This window comes from Microtus oregoni, unplaced genomic scaffold, assembly GCF_018167655.1.
Source record: "Microtus oregoni isolate MIOR12 unplaced genomic scaffold, Mior012 000011F_ref0000422, whole genome shotgun sequence".
NCBI classification, from domain to species: Eukaryota; Metazoa; Chordata; class Mammalia; order Rodentia; family Cricetidae; genus Microtus; species Microtus oregoni.
The window spans coordinates 8,265,092-8,281,489 of record NW_024543070.1 but is presented as its reverse complement, the minus strand read 5'-3'; the positions used below and the strand labels follow the sequence as shown (position 1 = coordinate 8,281,489).

The window sequence follows — 16,398 nt, the reverse complement described above, 5'->3', positions numbered from 1 at the left end:
TAAGGACACTCCAGCAGTTTTCAGGCAAGAACGCCTCTGTGTTGGTATTCTTGTCAGTTAGTGAAAATAAGACCCCCACGTTACTGTTGAGTGCATCTCCTGGGCCTTCACAATCCTTTATCCTAGAAACATCTTTTGGGATGGGGGTATACCTCAGTGGTGAAGTACATACCTAACATGCAAGAAGCCTTGAGTCACACACACACACACACACACACACACACACACACACCTCTCTCTCTCTCCCAAACCAAAGTGCTTTTCACATTGTAATTTATCTAAATCTAAGAAACTCATTTATATGATGACTTATAGCATATGCATCAAAAAAGCAATGTCTACTTGTTCTCAAATCCAGTTTTATTAAAGTAGTTTGGCAATTTGGTGGCAGTACAAAGGGGGGGGCACATTAGAGACAGTTTCGGTTTTCTGCATGCAGGAGGTCTGGGCACATGCGTATTTCCACACCCGCTGCTGTCTACTACCAAGCAGCAGGCTGCTATATGCTTTCCTACTCTCCAACGGCATAGGAATTTGTCAAACAGGCTTGAAAAAATAAAATCCAGATTTAAAAAGTTCTCATCAAATACCAAGAACACAGATTTTCTCCTGCATAGCTTAGGACACCATTTGCTTCCTTAGTGACCACTTTGCCATAGATTCGAGCATGGGCTTTTTTAGCTGTGTTACTGGGCAGCAAATGTTGGGCGGCCTCTCTGCCCAAGGTAAACATTGAGGAGCCAGAAGCAAAACTTCTCAGGGCTTGGTATGCCTTAGTTGTTCTCCACTGAGCCTGAAGTTGGCTGTAAGGAAGGAAACGAGAAAGACGTGTAAGAAATTTTGTACAAGACATGAAGGCTTGTACTAAGTAAGTGGTTCTCAACATAGGGGCTGCAAGTCCCCAAACACTGTCAGAAAACACCGATATGTACGTTATGATTCATAACAGTAGCAAAATCACAGTTATGCAGTAGCAACAAAAATAATTTTATGGTTGGGGTCACTACAACCTGAGGAACAGCATTAGGAAGGTTGAGAAACACTGTTCTAAGTGGTCTTGTTTCTCAAGCAGAACTTGAAAGCCTGGCTATGACAATGGAGCCTCATGGCTTTCTTCCTGTGAAAGGAGTATCTTTTGGAGCTTCAGATGTGGAAGACAAAGGCAAAACAGGGCAATAAGTTACCTGAGGATTACGGTAGCCTGTTTCCATGTACTATTGCTTAACAAGTTGCCATATGCTTCCTTAATAACTAAATGAAGACCATTCCAATTTATTTCACCAATGACAGAAAACTGGTTGCCTTATGGGGGGCGGGAATGCTTTTCCTTGAAGAAGAATGTCTTAGCATAGAGTACAGTATTTTTGTGCCCCCCCCCCAAAAAAAATCACATCTCAGTGAGTTAGCTAGCACACGTGACAGTCAAAACACAGGCTTCAGAACAGTCTCAGCAAATGCAATGTATTGTTGTCCCAGTGAATTAGACCTATAAACATTAAGTCAGAGTAGTGAGAAACAGGCCAGATAAAGTCTTCAGTCTTATTTCCCAAGTGGAGAAAACATTTCCTTTAGGAGTGAATACACATCTTGAAGTTTCCCAAAAACAAGTCCTTGCATTTAATTTAATTTAAAATAATAAAGTATCTCCAATGCTTAAGAAATAAGGATAGACTGGATTTTTACCCTGAGATTTCATTCAAGAATATCTTAGATTTGTGATACTTAAATAATGCTTATGATTTTTAAAATAATCTGTACATGTGTGTAGGTATGTGCATGTGAGTACAGGGGCCCAGGCTGACCAGGGCATGGGATCTCCCTGGAGCTAGAGCTGAAGGCCGTTGTGAGCTGCTGGGTATGAGTCCTGGGAACCATGGTTCTTTGTAAGAACCATGAGCTCTAGAACCATCTCTCCAGCACATTAAATAAACCTACGGCAATAAAAGCCTACAACACACTATTGGCAGTCTCTAAGTTATGCATTTTTAAAGGTTTATGCGCATGAGTGTTTTGCCTACGTGTGTGTGTGTGTGTGTGTGTGTGTGTGTGTGTGTGTGTGTGTGTGTACAATGCGCATGGCTGCCCATAGAGATCCTAAGAGGACACTGGCATCAGATCTCCTAATTCATGTAAGTCCTAGAATCAGTTGGGGCTTCTGAGAACTGAATCTGGGTCCCCTGCAGGAGCCCTCTCCGTAGTCCCTCCTAAGTCATTCAAACCCAGGAAACTACTTACAAATGGAGTCCTGATTCCGAATTTGCTGTGGAAAGTCATGGTGACTTTGTTTTTATGGCCGGTCCTTTGATCAAAGGCGTGGCACGAATCGAAAGGTGGGCTGTACAGGTGAAGGCTCACGGCAGGCTCCGTGTGGCTGACGTTCTCCACCCGATGTAATCCAATGGAATCTGTGCAGACAAAGGGGGCAGGAAACAGCGGAGAGATGGAGACGGCGGCTGAAGGCAAAGAGTTTCCTAACCACCCACAATCTTTAACTGATATCGATGAGTATGGCATGAATGTACAGTAGATTTAATTTCCTTGTTATGGATAGAAAGCGCCATGCAGGCATTCTCCCTGCAAACCATCTCACATTACAGTGAAAGACTAAAACTAGATACAAATTTGTAAGAACCTGAAAGCTTAAAAGATAGTTTCATTAGGGAAAAGAAAACAAAACTCTAAACCATTCAGGGGGAAAACCAAGAAAGAAACTATAATTTGAAACTCTCAAACAGATCAGGAATTGGCAGCCCCAGGCACTTTCTGGAAACAAGTGAAGACAGGGCTAACACACTTACAGGTTGAAAGGTTGTTTAGGAAGTAGGGTCTCAAATCCTTTCACCATCCCCCCCGCCCCCCCCCCCCCCACACTCCCAACCCCTGTAGAAGACAGAGATTGGCTATCTAGAAAAAGTACCGTGGCTGAACTCGGGACTGGTGGATACCAGGTTACAAACGAGTGAATGAAGCAACAAGGCACATGTGAATGGCAAGGGTCTTGCTTCCTTCACCAGCCAGCATCATCCAGGACTTCTTTCTCCAGGCAGAGATGCGGGCACCTCCGTAAGGAGTCTCACCAGCTCCACAGAAAAGCCCTCCCCATCCTGCCACCAGCAGTTCCTCTGCTAAAGGGCTCTGCCTGACCCTCAGAGAGCGATCCAGTCAACAAGCCCTGTCCTGTGCACAGAGACACCAGTGAACTTCTTTGTCCCTGGATTTTACACATGAGCACACAACTGAATTAGCCTCTAGTACAGAAGACAGAGGGGGGCTTGAGCAGCCTGGAAAAGCAAGTTGAAACAGGACATTGAGAAGACCTGGGGAAGTCTATTATTAGCATTCTAACTGAGACAAAACACCGGGCGGGGGGCAGGAATCAAAAGATTTTTTGTTTTTGCTTATTTATTTCTTGAGAGATGGTTTCACGCAGCTCATGGTCACCTTGACCTTCTGATCTTCCTTTCCTCAGCCCCACCCCAAGTCTGGGGCTGCTTTATTTGGGGGTAGGGTTGAACCGAGGACTTTGTGCAGACATGCTGGGCAAACACTCTACCAGCTGAACTACAACCCCAGCCTCAAAAAGGCTTCTCAAATAAAAAGACAGCTGGATGTGGTGATGCATGTCTGTAGGACATGCTGAAGAGGCAGAGGCAGGAGAATTGCCAAATAAAATAAAACCTGAACAGAAGGGCTGGTAGAAAAAGTTGAGGTCGATTAAAAAAAAATCAAAGGACAAAGATGAAAATAATAAAGGGGACAAAGATCAAAGGACAAGTTCAGGGAGCTCAATATCCAAACAAGAGGCCTTTCAGAAACACAGCTCATAGGGACAGCTTGAGGATATTTCTTGGATTGAGGCTCATGTGGTCAAACTGAGAGAAACCAAGCACCTGGCAGAACGATGAGTCCTTAGGTGACCTTATCGCTGTGGGACAGCAAGGGACAGATGAAGGTGCCACATGAGAAGATCCCAAACATTTCCAGAAGAGTCTTCAGAGAAGGAGTTAAGAGTCAGAATGACCACTTGTCCCCTTTCAACAGGGTCAGGGACAGGATACACTAAAGACAGAGACATAAGCTTCTGAGGTCACAACCCAAATTCAGCTAGTTTATCCATCAAGTTATAAGATTCGAATATGGGGTTTTGTGTTTTGGATATTAGGAAGTCTCAAAAATCTAGCATCCATGATGCCTTCCCTAGAGAGACACTGGAAGAGACGCTTACTCAAACGAGGATCAAGAACAAAGGCAACATGAACTCGGGAAATAAGCTCAAATGCAGAAAAAAGCAAAGGGAAGGCTGACTGTGAACCCTGGCTTAGAAATAACCAGTCTAGACAGGGCAATTATGTCCAGGAAGATTTAAAAATCCAGTGTGCTCTCCCCCCCCCCCCCCCACTCATTGCTTTTTCAAGACAGGGTCTCACTATGTAACTCTGGCTGTCTTGGAACTCACTATGTAGACCAGGGTGGCCTCAAAGTAACAGAGATCCTCTACCTCTGCTTTTTAGTGCTGTGCCACCATGCCTGGCCCAACCTTCAGAATTTCTCTGTGTCTCCGAGGTTAACATTGAACCCAGGCTTGTTTCAAACTTGCAGAAAACAAATCCTCCTGCCTCAGCCTCTTGAGTGCTAGAGTTACATGGTACATGAACACTGTGCAGTAGGAAAACCAAGACGATCTAGTGCCTGCTTATGCACAATCTGGAATGAGCATTAACAGTTAACACTGAATGCTGTATACGAATAATATTTTGCTTTTCTAATTGCAGGTGTCCACACCAGCTGGCTCATGATGGACAATCGAAGGCCCTCAGATCAAATCACCTGTCCTTTAGAAGAGCCCAAGGTTCCTATGTGAGCCTCACGGTTCACAGTCTCAGCATTTGAATCTTTGCCTCTTTCTCCCCTATGTGTCTGTACTCCCTCTGTTACAGTCACGCTGGACTTTTCTTGGTGTTTCTGTCAACGTTCTCTGGACCTCTCCCACTTGAAACAGGCTCCTGAGCGTCTGTCCCAGTTCTCTGCTCACTTTCGCCTATGTTGTCTGTTACTCCTGGATGTGTAAAGACATTCCCAGCTACAGCTCTGCTGATGGGCGAGAGCTCGTCTCTCTGCTGCTTGCAGAGCCTTGTGTCTTGATCTTGTTTACAGTCTCCTAATACATCCTGCCCAACCTTATCTTCCTTCTTCCTTTCCGTTTGCCCCCATTCCTCAAGTTTCTACTCTCCGCAAGAGCTGTACCTTTCCCTGGACAGGGAACCTTCCCCAGATCATACCCATGTCTGCCCCTAATCTGTAAACATCAGAGGTTGGAAAGCGTTTAATGTTTTTCACTAATTAGTCTACAAAAATAGTCAGTGAGTACATCCCACCTTTCGCTGATTGGCAAAAATTAACATTAACAACCAGAATTTAACACTTCTATGGAAAAAGAACCAGGACTCACTCTCCTCCGGGGGTGGGGACCACTGCTGTCCTTTCAGAGTTCATTAGGTCCTCGCCAAAATCTTTTACCCCTCGTCTGCAGCTCCCTCCTTCACCCATATGTTTGGCTGCTACAGGCTTCTGCACTGGAGACCCCTGACAGAGCTCTTTTCCAAATGGAATGTATGTTCTTAGAGACTCTGGGTCCAGCTGAAAGTGATTACCCTAAAAGACGTTTAGCTTTACTGTGCTAAGGTATAAGTGACAAGCCTGTTCTTATAAAGCCGGTGTGCGCCTTCTATATAGCAACCCTCAAACATTTGAGAAAAATGAAAATGTCTACAGGGGAACCCGACAGACTCGTGTGAAGTGAATACAAGAGAAAACATTTCCCATACAATCTGATCTCTGTAAGTGATCTGCATTCCTAAACTAATAATCTAATAAATTTAAGCCAAGTAGCAAGGTCAATACTAGACTTTAAGATATATGAAGGAAATGCTGTGTTTGCCAGGGAAAGCTATAATATTTTATTTTATATAAGCAGGCCAGCTTCCTGATTAAAAGCATATGTTTGGACTTGAACTGCATGCATTCAAATACTGGCTAAATATTTAAAACCGGAGTGACTCCAGACAAGTTATTTAATCTTCATATGTACTGGCAATCTCATCTATACATGAAAACATTATGACTCTCATATGTTTTAATGAACTTTGGGAACGTTATGGTCCTTTTCAGAAACATAAATAAATTCACTGCCTCTCCTGGGGAGCATTTGGCTGTTCCAGAAGACATTGGGGGAAAGAACAAATTCTTGGTACGATATCTCTAAGTCATTGCCCAACAATATACATTACAAAATTTCCCTTGAGAAAAGTCTTTTAGGTATGCTGCATGCGGTTTACAAAAATAGGCACTGGCTAATGTTCTTAATCTCTTCCAGAACACGTCCTTGCATTTTCTGATACACACACACTATACATTTTGCAAGTAGACACGACTCTTTTGTATAAATTCATATCCCGTTCTCTTTGTTCTAAGTTTCGACGGGGTAAACAACTTTCCAATGAATGACAATCTTCATGCATATGTTTTGAGTGAATAATTCCAACCCTGCTTTAAAGCCTTAGAAACACATTGTGTTCAGGCCAGATTGTAACTATTTCCCATCAACACGCATAGATAAGAGTTCAGCTGTTCCTGTGTTCTCCTAGACAAAGAATAGGATGTTACCATTAATGTAGGCACACTGGTTTTCCCTCAAGGTCCTTTCTGACTTCTTGATCATCTCATTTGATTTCTTGTCAGGCCAGGCAAACAATGTCTCCTTTAGGTTTCCTTGCAGCATCTTCAAAAAGCAGTGGGAGTCCGTGTGGTCATGGATACTGCTATATGAGCACAAAATGACAAATGAATTCAGTAGTTGGTCCAGCACTCCACTGACTGAGTGGAAACTGATACACTCTTGGGAAGCTCTCAACCAGATTCATTTCAGTTGCTGTGTTTTACACTTCAGCACGATGGTTCCGGGCACAATAACAACACAGCATCCACAGCAAGGCACGTAGTTAACAGTTTAGATGTAAACTCTCACTAAGGATTGGCTTACATTTTTATATTTTTGGTTGTGAGCCTAGCCTTTAACGGCTGAGCCATCCCTCCAGGCCTGGCTTACATTTTTAAAAATGTTATAACTATAATCTGGTAACAAAACACAAACCCAGAAACCTTTCCTCCCCTCCCATACAGTTGTTTGGTTTGTTTGTTTTTGTCTTTTTGTTTTGCTGATCCTTGTCTTTGAGACAGGTATCATTACACAGCTAAGGCTGGGCTAGAACTCATGCTCTTCCTGCCTTAGAAGGGAGGATTACAGGCTTGCTGGGGTTCCAGGTGCGGCACAACGCCCAGGAAAACGCAGCATTTAATAAGACATATAAACTGTGCTATAACTGATAATGAAAGAATATTAGAAGTGGAGGAGGGCTCACATGTATGTGAGGTTCTGAATTTTATCTCTGGCATCCCCCACACATGCACGCATGCACACATGCATGCATGCACCCATGCATGGGCACACAGGAGGAAGGGTTCATTAAAGAAATTTTTAAAAGGATGAGGATAGTCATTTGTAATAATTGTACCATATTGGGATCACTGTTTTTCCCCATAGGCTTTTCCTCTTTTCTTCTTTGTGTGGGTGGGAGAATGTGTACGTGAGCATAACATACTCACTATCCTGAAATGATGATGTAATGTATACACAGCGTTAACATCTTACAGGCTTGGAGTAGCCTACCAGGGATGATCTTCCAATAGTGGTGGGAGAAAGCAAACTGCATATTAAGTGAAAAGGAATTTATTCATGTGATCTTAGAGCCAACAATTTAGGCATATGAGGTCATAACAGGGACAAGGTTGAATAAAATCTGTAAATGTATATAATTTTTAGCATTTGCATCCCGTTGAATTCTGGTAATGTTTAATGTGTCATAAAAAGAACTGTTCCTTGTGCCCACAAACTAGCCCTATCCCTGCTGATCTGTTTTTAAAAAGCACTGAGAATGACCCCTACCCCATTTCATCAACAAATGTTCCCTACGGACCTAACCTCGTAATTCTGCATTTCTTTTCTCTCACCAAAACGGGTCTAGCTATTGTTTTGACAGAACCCGAGAGATCTGTGTAAAAATACAGTTATTATTCAGTTGGCAACAAAGCTGACCAATGTGCAAACTAAAGACAAGGAAACAGATTTGAAAAGTATTGGTGTCAGTTTAAGTTGCTTTCCTGGTAAAGAAGTTGAACGATTAACTAGAGGTGGACAGAATTTTTCTGAATTTGTGACGTTTTTCTAGCTCCAAATCTTACCAGTTTGGTCTTTGGTCCCACAGTTGTTGACACATCTCACATACCACAAAGGTCAAAGGTCAGGGTTAAGCACAGTTCCAAAAACAGTTTAACTCCATAGGAGACAGAGATGTCGAATTAAGGTGACTATTTGCTTCCTCTGAATTACTACTACTCATTTGGGGTGGAGGTCTTATTTTTATTTTTATTATTTTATATTCTTTTTTGGTTTGTTTATTTATCCCCCTGTCTCTCTGTGTATGTGCATATACAACTTGTAAGAGTTGGCTTTCTCTGTGGATTCCAGTAATTGGGGAGAATCATCGAGTTTGGGGGCGAGCGCATTTATGCACTGAGCCATCTTGCTTGCTGAGGGAGGAGATGAGGGGTGATTTAAATGTATGTAGTACATGCCTGACTCCTACCCCAGTGCTAATTCCATGCTGAGATTAGTGGACAATGTAAACAAATAACTCTAAATGTGAATTGCTAGTCCTTGTGAAGTTGGTGACTAGCCTGGAGCTCTCATTGTTCACTGTAAGAAATACCGTGAATGTTTTCTATTTCCATCCATTTGTATGCAAAATTCAAGAAGTCCTTGTTTTTTACTGCTGAGTAATACTCTAATATGTATATATTCCATACTTTCTTCATCCATTCTTCCGTTGAAGGGCATCTAGGTTGTTTCCAGGTTCTGGCTATTACAAACAATGCTGCCATGAACATAGTTGAGCATATACTTTTGTTGTATGATAGGGCCTCTCTTGGGTATATTCCCAAGAGTGGTATTGCTGGATCCAGGGGTAGGTTGATCCCGAATTTCCTGAGAAACCGAAACACTGCTTTCCAGAGTGGTTGCACAAGTTTGCATTCCCACCAGCAATGGGTGAGTGTACCCCTTTCTCCACAACCTCTCCAGCAAAGGCTATCATTGGTGTTTTTGATTTTAGCCATTCTGACAGGTGTAAGGTGGTATCTTAAAGTTGTCTTGATTTGCATTTCCCTGATCGCTAAGGAAGTTGAGCATGACCTTAAGTGTCTTTTGGCCATTTGAAGTTCTTCTGTTGAGAATTCTCTGTTCAGATCAGTGCCCCATTTTATAATTGGGTTGATTAGCCTTTTACGGTCTAGTTTCTTGAGTTCTCTATATATTTTGGAGATCAAACCTTTGTCAGTTGCAGGGTTGGTGCTATCCTGAGTGAGGTAAGCCAGACCCAAAAAGAGGAACATGGGATGTACTCACTCATATTTGGTTTCTAGCCATAAATAAAGGACATTGAGCCTATAATTCATGTTCCTAGAGAAGCTAAATAAGGTGAATCCAAAGACAAACACATAGGCATCCTCAGGAATATTAACCTTCATCAGGCGATGAAAGGAGACAGAGACAGAGACCCACACGGGAGCACCGGACAGAAATCTCAAGGTCCAAATCAGGAGCAGAAGGAGACGGAGCACGAGCAAGGAACTCAGGACCACGAGGGGTGCACCCACACACTAAGACAATGGGGATGTTCTATTGGGATCTCACCAAGGCCAGCTGGCCTAGGTCTGAAAAAGCATGGGATAAATCCAGACTAGCTGAACATAGCGGACAATGAGGAATACTGAGAACTCAAGAACAATTGCAGTGGGTTTTTGATCCTACTGCACGTACTGGCTTTGTGGGAGCCTAGGCAGTTTGAATGCTCACCTTAGGAGACCTGGATAGAGGTGGGCAGTCCTTGGGCTTCCCACAGGTCAGGGAACCCTGATTGCTCTTCGAGCAGATGAGGGGGGGGGGGACTTGATCGGGGGAGGGGGAGGGAAACGGGAAGCGGTTGTGGGGACGAGGCAGAAATTCTTAATAAATAAATAAATTAAAATAAAAATAAAAAAAAAAAAAAAAAAAAAAAAAAAAGCTTTCAAAGCCCAAAAAAAAAAAAAAAAAAAAAGAAATACCGTGAATGGGGCTGGGGTGTTAGTTCAGTGTTAGATGGTAGAGTGCTTGCTTAGTATGCATGAGACATACATTTGAGTCCTGGCATTGTAGAATACAGGTTTACTTTTGAATATTTTGAGACTTACTATGAGTCTTACTATGTACCCCTGCCTGTCCTAGAACTCACTGTGTATATCAAAACCTAATACTAGTTGAACCTTGAGATTATTAAATACCTATTTTAAAACACATTATAAAAGCAGTTAACAGCTGGGCGGTGGTAGCACACGCCTTTAATCCCAACACTCAGGGAGGCAGAGGCAGGTGGATTTCTGTGAGTTTGAGGGCAGCCTGGTCTTCAAGAAGTTGACAAAATGTGCAAAACAGAAAACAATGTGTATCTAACCTCAACTTCATTAACAAAGTATCATAGACACATAGTCACATTAGTATAGTGTACACACCGAAATGTTACTTCACAGTAGGGACATATGGCGTTTTGTAACTTTCTCCAACCCAGAGATCCATCTGCTGGCTCTTATGTTGGGTTTAAAGGTGTGTGCCACCATGGCCAGCCAAACCATAGATTTATCAAAGAAGAGTAAGAAAGAACCCCGGAGGCTGGAAGGATGCCGGAGGGAGGCGTTTTCACAGGGAAAGCCGGGACTGAGTGAGCGAGCGGCTGTGTTACCTGCCATGTCCTTCTCCCCAGCACAGGATCATCAGGTTAAACTTCCCATTTCCTTGATCCACAAGATTGCGAGTGTACCTGAAAAGACAGACATATGCCAGTCTGAATCTGCCTGCTGAGATAAGTACTAGAAAAAAGAAGCATAACGCGGTGTCATCTACTTTTATTTACTAATATTCTCATTTTAAACAATGGTCTCATGTAGCCCAGGCTGTGAACTCCTGGTTCCCCTATCTCCATGCCCAAGGGCTGGGATTCTAAGCATCACTTATGCCCAACCTTCCTTTTTTTTTTTTTTCTGTTTCATAATCTTTCATTCAAATGTAAAAGTTCAGAAGAAGCCATTTGTAGGGATTGGGATTTGTTCTTTTAAAAACAAAACAAGAATAAAGGAAATATAAAATCAAAACAAAACAAAAACAGCCAAGGAGAAAAACCAAAACCAAACCAAACAAACTGTCAGAAACTGTCAAGGAAAGGAAAGAGCATGGAGCCATACAAGTTAATTGAACAAACCCCTTTCTCTCACTACCAATAGCTCACACCCATTCAATGCTAATGCGTATTCCTGAGTTAAATCCATAGTTCAGTTTTGTTCACAAAGCCATCTGAAAATAACAAGCACTGCTTGCTTCCTTCAGCCCAGTCAAATTGTGAGCCACTTCAATATGCACTTTCTGTTTTTGAAAACAAGGGAGGCATTATTCAAAGAAAGCAGTACTTAGCCTCCAGATACATTTCCCAGGAATGGCAGATTCCAAAAGCCTAGCTGCTCTGGGGCTTTTCAAAGTGGACCCCCTAACCCACTGTGCACAGGAGCATGAATCCTAGCCCCCAGCTTCCACCTCAATAAAACTTGAACACGGTTTTCGAATTCAGAGCCCAGAACAAATAAAAACTGTTTTTACAGCTGAGCTTTGACTTTTCTGCATTGTGTACTTTTATTTTTTTCTGGTCTAGAAAGAATGACGAAACATTTCTGTATTTTGATTTGCTGACTTTCCTGAGGTAGCTATTCAGTCTTTACTACCAGCATGAAATGATAACAGGGGGAAAAAAGTTTCATGTTTCTCCATGCTTATCAGTCTCAAACTAGTAAAAAGTAGTGTTTTCATGGAAGGTATCTGGAGAGTTCATTACTACCCAGAAAAGAATGTTGCTATTGTTTTGGGATTTTTTTTTCCCTTGGTAGCTTTTGAGGACTAAAGTTTCATTAAAGGACTGTTCTAGAACTCTGCCCAGTTTTACTGCTAAAGCCCTGATACAAACACATTCAAAAGCACAAATAAGCCGTAGCTTGAAGTAAATACCAGAACAAAGGCTACATTAGGTCAGAATACTGCCAAACCTTTTACTATTATAACTGGCAAGAAAAAAAAAACCCATCAAAACCAAAACAACTATCCTATGGACACTTGAACTCTTTAAGTTGTAATTTGGTCCAGTGATCCTGTTGTCAGCATTTGGCCAGCAGTGTCTGATGTTTGTGACACCCGTTTTAGACTGCTGTCTCTATGGGCAAGGAAGCATTGTACACATTTGCTTGGGTACTGTTTGCTCACTCCGTCATCTGTTAACCCAAGCTCCCCATGCACTGCAGCTTTCCTCTTGTCCTGTCCTTCCTTCTGTCCCCCAGGCTCAGGGCCCGGTGCGTGCAGGCCATGGGTCTCTGGAGAGTTGCCAGGTACCATTATTTTCTTTTTAGCTGTTAGTCTCCCTTATACCTTATGACCCAGGAAGGGGCTGTACACACAGCCTTTAAGCCACAGTAAACAGAGTTCCTGTATTAACACCCCACTTCTCCAAAGAACCCACCGTCTGGATATACTGAAAGGAACACACACAGCCTTGCTCCCACCCCCAGATCAGATTGGAATCCTTCTGGGCACCAAGGACAATACAATAGAACTCTCTGTCTCTTGTTCTCCCTATAGTCCACCCATATCCCACCCAGGACTTCACCTCTATCTTACGGAGCTGTGCTTGGGTGTAGGGAGAGATCCCTGGCAATGCCATTGTTCTGGAGAGCAGGCGCTGTTGCCACAAACCTGACTAATTTCACTTGGACAATGCTATGTCTCCAGATATGTTACAGTAACAGAAGAATTTGTCACAGGTCTAGAGGAAGTTGCCTGGGGGTTTACAGTCCAGCTTCTTAAATTGTGCATTGCACAGCGGAATGTGGGCGCATAGAAGATCGGAACAGTGTAAGATTTCTGAAGGTACAGCCCCAAATTAATACCAAATAAAATGTCATGTGTAATAAACTGGTAACTGGCAGCACTTGCCCCGTCATCGCATGACACCATAGCAACCAGTTTTTTAAAATGTATTATTATTGTGTGTGTCATGTGTGTGTTCAGGCATGCATGTGTGAAGGATATGGCATTTTTGTGGAGTTTTCATGTAGCCCAGGCTGTGAACACACAGGGCAGCTGAGGTTTACCTGCCTCCACCTCCCAAGGGCAAGCAGCATGCCCAGCCTCAGTTCTTTTTCATGCTTAATAATATTTCATTCAAATGCAAAATCAAAACAACAAATATTGGACCAAGATTCATGTAAAAATAAACAAGCACTCCTTCTCATTAACATACATATTTGCTTTAATCTTTAATAAATGATAGAATTATATGTATGCCAAATTAAAAAAAAACTGTGGATGATTTTCAGTAAATATTTGATTTTTATTTTAAACACCTGCATATATGGAGCTATAAAGTTTTTCAGGCCAAAGGCGCTGCAGGCGGCCTTGTTAGTTGTAGGCTCCTAAACAATGACGGGGAAACGACCTTGTGTAGGATACCCAACTCCTTTTCCGCTGCTCTTTGCTTGTAAAACTGAGATAAGAACAGTTTCATCTCACACCGTGTGACCTGACTGGAGGAGCTCTTGGTCCACAAACGGGCAATTACCTGCCAGCATTTAAATAGACATCTCAGGTGTACCCTTGCGGGACCCAGCCCAGACCTGAGTGACCAGAATCAAAGGAAACGCTTCAGACCACTTCCCAAACACAAAATGCCACCCTTCTTGTCCTAAGTTTTTACTACTTTAAGTTTAAAAATATTGTCGAAACAGCCCTTGCTGACAGAACTTTGTTACATGTTAAGGAGAGAACTTCCGAGGAGAAGCCCCGTTCTTGCCACCCTTTCCTCCAGCCAGTCTATCAAGCGCAAGCACTGAGGCTTGCTCTTTCTTCCACACAGAAAACTTAAGAGCTCTGGCTCCTGAGGGCTGACCATCAGACTTAATCCTTAAGTCAAAGCTTCCAAAGGTCTCAGGCTACCAGACTCAAGCAGGTCCGGAAAGTAGCGGTCTTTATTTAGTTTTACCTTCTAGGTTCTGGGAAACAAGGGAGAGAGAAGGCCAAAGGCTTGGGGGGCTGCAAAAGCCGCGGAGTGCCCAATTTACAAAATCTGACAAGTGTGCGAGCCAATCCTTAGTCGGGGTGGTGAAAGTGGGGTGGAAGAACTAACATTGGATAGGAACAGTTCGCAAAACCCTTGCGCTGTTCCAGGATCGGGGACAAAGGACTGACTTGGGGTTGTGTTGGGTCCCACCAGCACCCAGGGTGATCTCCGGGAGCGTTCTCCGACCATCTGCCGTCAGTCCCAGGCGGCTGCCCGGCTGGAGCTCGAGCGTGCCAGGTGGCGGGAGGGGTCTCTTGGTGCTGTGCCAGAGACGGCTGCGGAGGTGGGGCGTGGTGTTGCTGTGTTGGAGGCTAGGACTGGGGGTGGCGGGGTTTTGCGGGAGACAGCGGAAAACCTGAGAGTGGTGCGGGGACCTCCCTTCCGACTGCGGGGACCTAGCTTTGCAGAAGGCCGGGCACGCTCACCTGTACTGGTCGAATTTGGCGTACAAAGCCCACTCGGCGGGATTGCTCTCGTAGGCCTCCAGCACAGCCTGTACCTCCTCTACGTTGACCTCGTCGCCCGCGAAGAGCTCATGCAGGATGCGGATGAGGTCGGCCAGGGTCCGGGGCTTCAGCAGCTTCGTCCCTTCCATCCCGTAGGGCTGCGGCACCCCCCTCCAGGCCGGCTGCGGAGGACCCCGGCTGCAGGCTGGACACCCGACACACCCAGGACCCGGGACGCCCGGGACCCACCGCACTAAAGGCTCGCAAGGGTGTTGAGACTCAGGTCTAGGAGTCACCGGAGACCAGCCTAGTGCACCGCACCGGTCGAGACCAAAGCTGCGGAATCCGCCCTCCCGGGCCCTTTTTAAGCTCTTCGAGTCCTGCAGAACGTATCAACCGCCTTCAGGGGGAGGAGTGAGGCGGAGAGACCTGAGAAAGGGGCTGGAGCTGGAGAGCGCCAGCGGGAAGGCTCTGGCACAGGACCCTGCTGCCTGTGCGCGCCAGCTCTCAGAAGCCCCACTGTGGCCCTTGCTCTATATGAGCAATTTCTTCCCCGCCTTAGCAGCGGATTTTGGCCGCCCATCCCATCCCTTTCCAGGGCTTGGTTTACAATGAATGCCTGTGGGTTTTAGGTCTCGGAGGGGTGGATACTGAGGAAATGGAACCCATCTTCCAAATGCAGCTAAGGTGGTCGGGAAGATGAACGATGAATCCATTCCCTGGCCACAGTAACTGTTAGGTGACTATAAACGGTCCACATACAAGCCCCGGGCTAGGTGATAATTAATCTTTGCTTTGAGAGTCATTTTATAGCGCTGGCTGGCTGTAGCCCTTCATCTCAGAGGTCCGGCCTGCTTCTGCCTCCAGAGTGCTCGTGTTTTTCTCTTTTTAAATTCAAATGTACAGTAGTGTACTGTGGATTAATATTTGACTTGAGCTTTTAGTAAGACCAGCGGCTTTAATCTTATACATCGCTTGGTAAAATATATCCAGTGCAAAGAGCTGGCGGTGATGGCACAGGCCTTTAATCCCAGCACTTGGGAGACTTAAGAGATGGTGGACTGGGCCTTTTTCTGGGGCTGGTGGTGGTGATGTTCGTCAGTGTACAGTCATTTAAAAGACTGCAATTGGATGACTTGAATCCTTAAATTCTAGGCACATACACACAAAGAGTTCTACCCCCTTGCACTTAGCATGCTCTGGGAACAGCAGGGGTTACATGTGGCTGAAAAAGGAACAGACACACCTCAAAGTATATATTCATTCTTCCCATTATAAATGATGATTTGGATTATTAAAGGTATAGACTTCTGTACCCCCACCCCGTCACTGTCCACACGTTAATATTTACTTGAGCTGCATGGTTTGGAACACTCCTGTCTAATGCTATCACAGCACACATGTCTCAACTGTAATCCTAGCACTTGGTTGGCTGAAGCCCAATTGCTGTTTGTGGACAAGCAAGCAACAAAACAAATAACAAAAAGCAGAAAAAAACAAAACACACAAAACAGCTTTGTGGGGTTCTCTGAAAGCTTTTCTAAGGCATCTGGGATCGAGTTTACATGAAACTTTATAGCTTACTCAAAACTTATTTTACTTTCCATTGTTCTGAGTTCCCTCATTCTCTCTTCCATTCATTCATGACTTTA

The 16,398-nt window shown here is 44.1% G+C and overlaps 1 protein-coding gene across 1 annotated transcript; it reads right to left on the bottom strand.

Annotated features, from left to right (window-relative positions):
- Positions 1 to 342: 342 nt before the first annotated feature.
- Positions 343 to 15,103, bottom strand: Cdo1 (cysteine dioxygenase type 1). Its single transcript, XM_041659617.1, has 5 exons — positions 14,726 to 15,103; positions 10,890 to 10,967; positions 6,664 to 6,818; positions 2,236 to 2,405; positions 343 to 803 (listed from the first exon to the last, which is right to left on the bottom strand). Exons 1-5 carry the CDS (start codon positions 14,893 to 14,895, stop codon positions 774 to 776), a joined length of 603 nt encoding a protein of 200 aa, XP_041515551.1. The 5' UTR covers positions 14,896 to 15,103; the 3' UTR covers positions 343 to 773.
- Positions 15,104 to 16,398: the final 1,295 nt, after the last annotated feature.

Coding starts and splice junctions, on each gene's coding strand:
- Cdo1 (XM_041659617.1), bottom strand. CDS start 14,895: ATGGAAGGGACGAAGCTGCTGAAGCCCCGGACCCTGGCCGACCTCATC. Junction 6,819..10,889: donor TGGGGAGAAGGACATGGCAG/GTAACACAGCCG, acceptor GTGCTCATATAG/CAGTATCCATGACCACACGG. Junction 804..2,235: donor TCGGAATCAGGACTCCATTT/GTAAGTAGTTTC, acceptor CCTTCCTTACAG/CCAACTTCAGGCTCAGTGGA.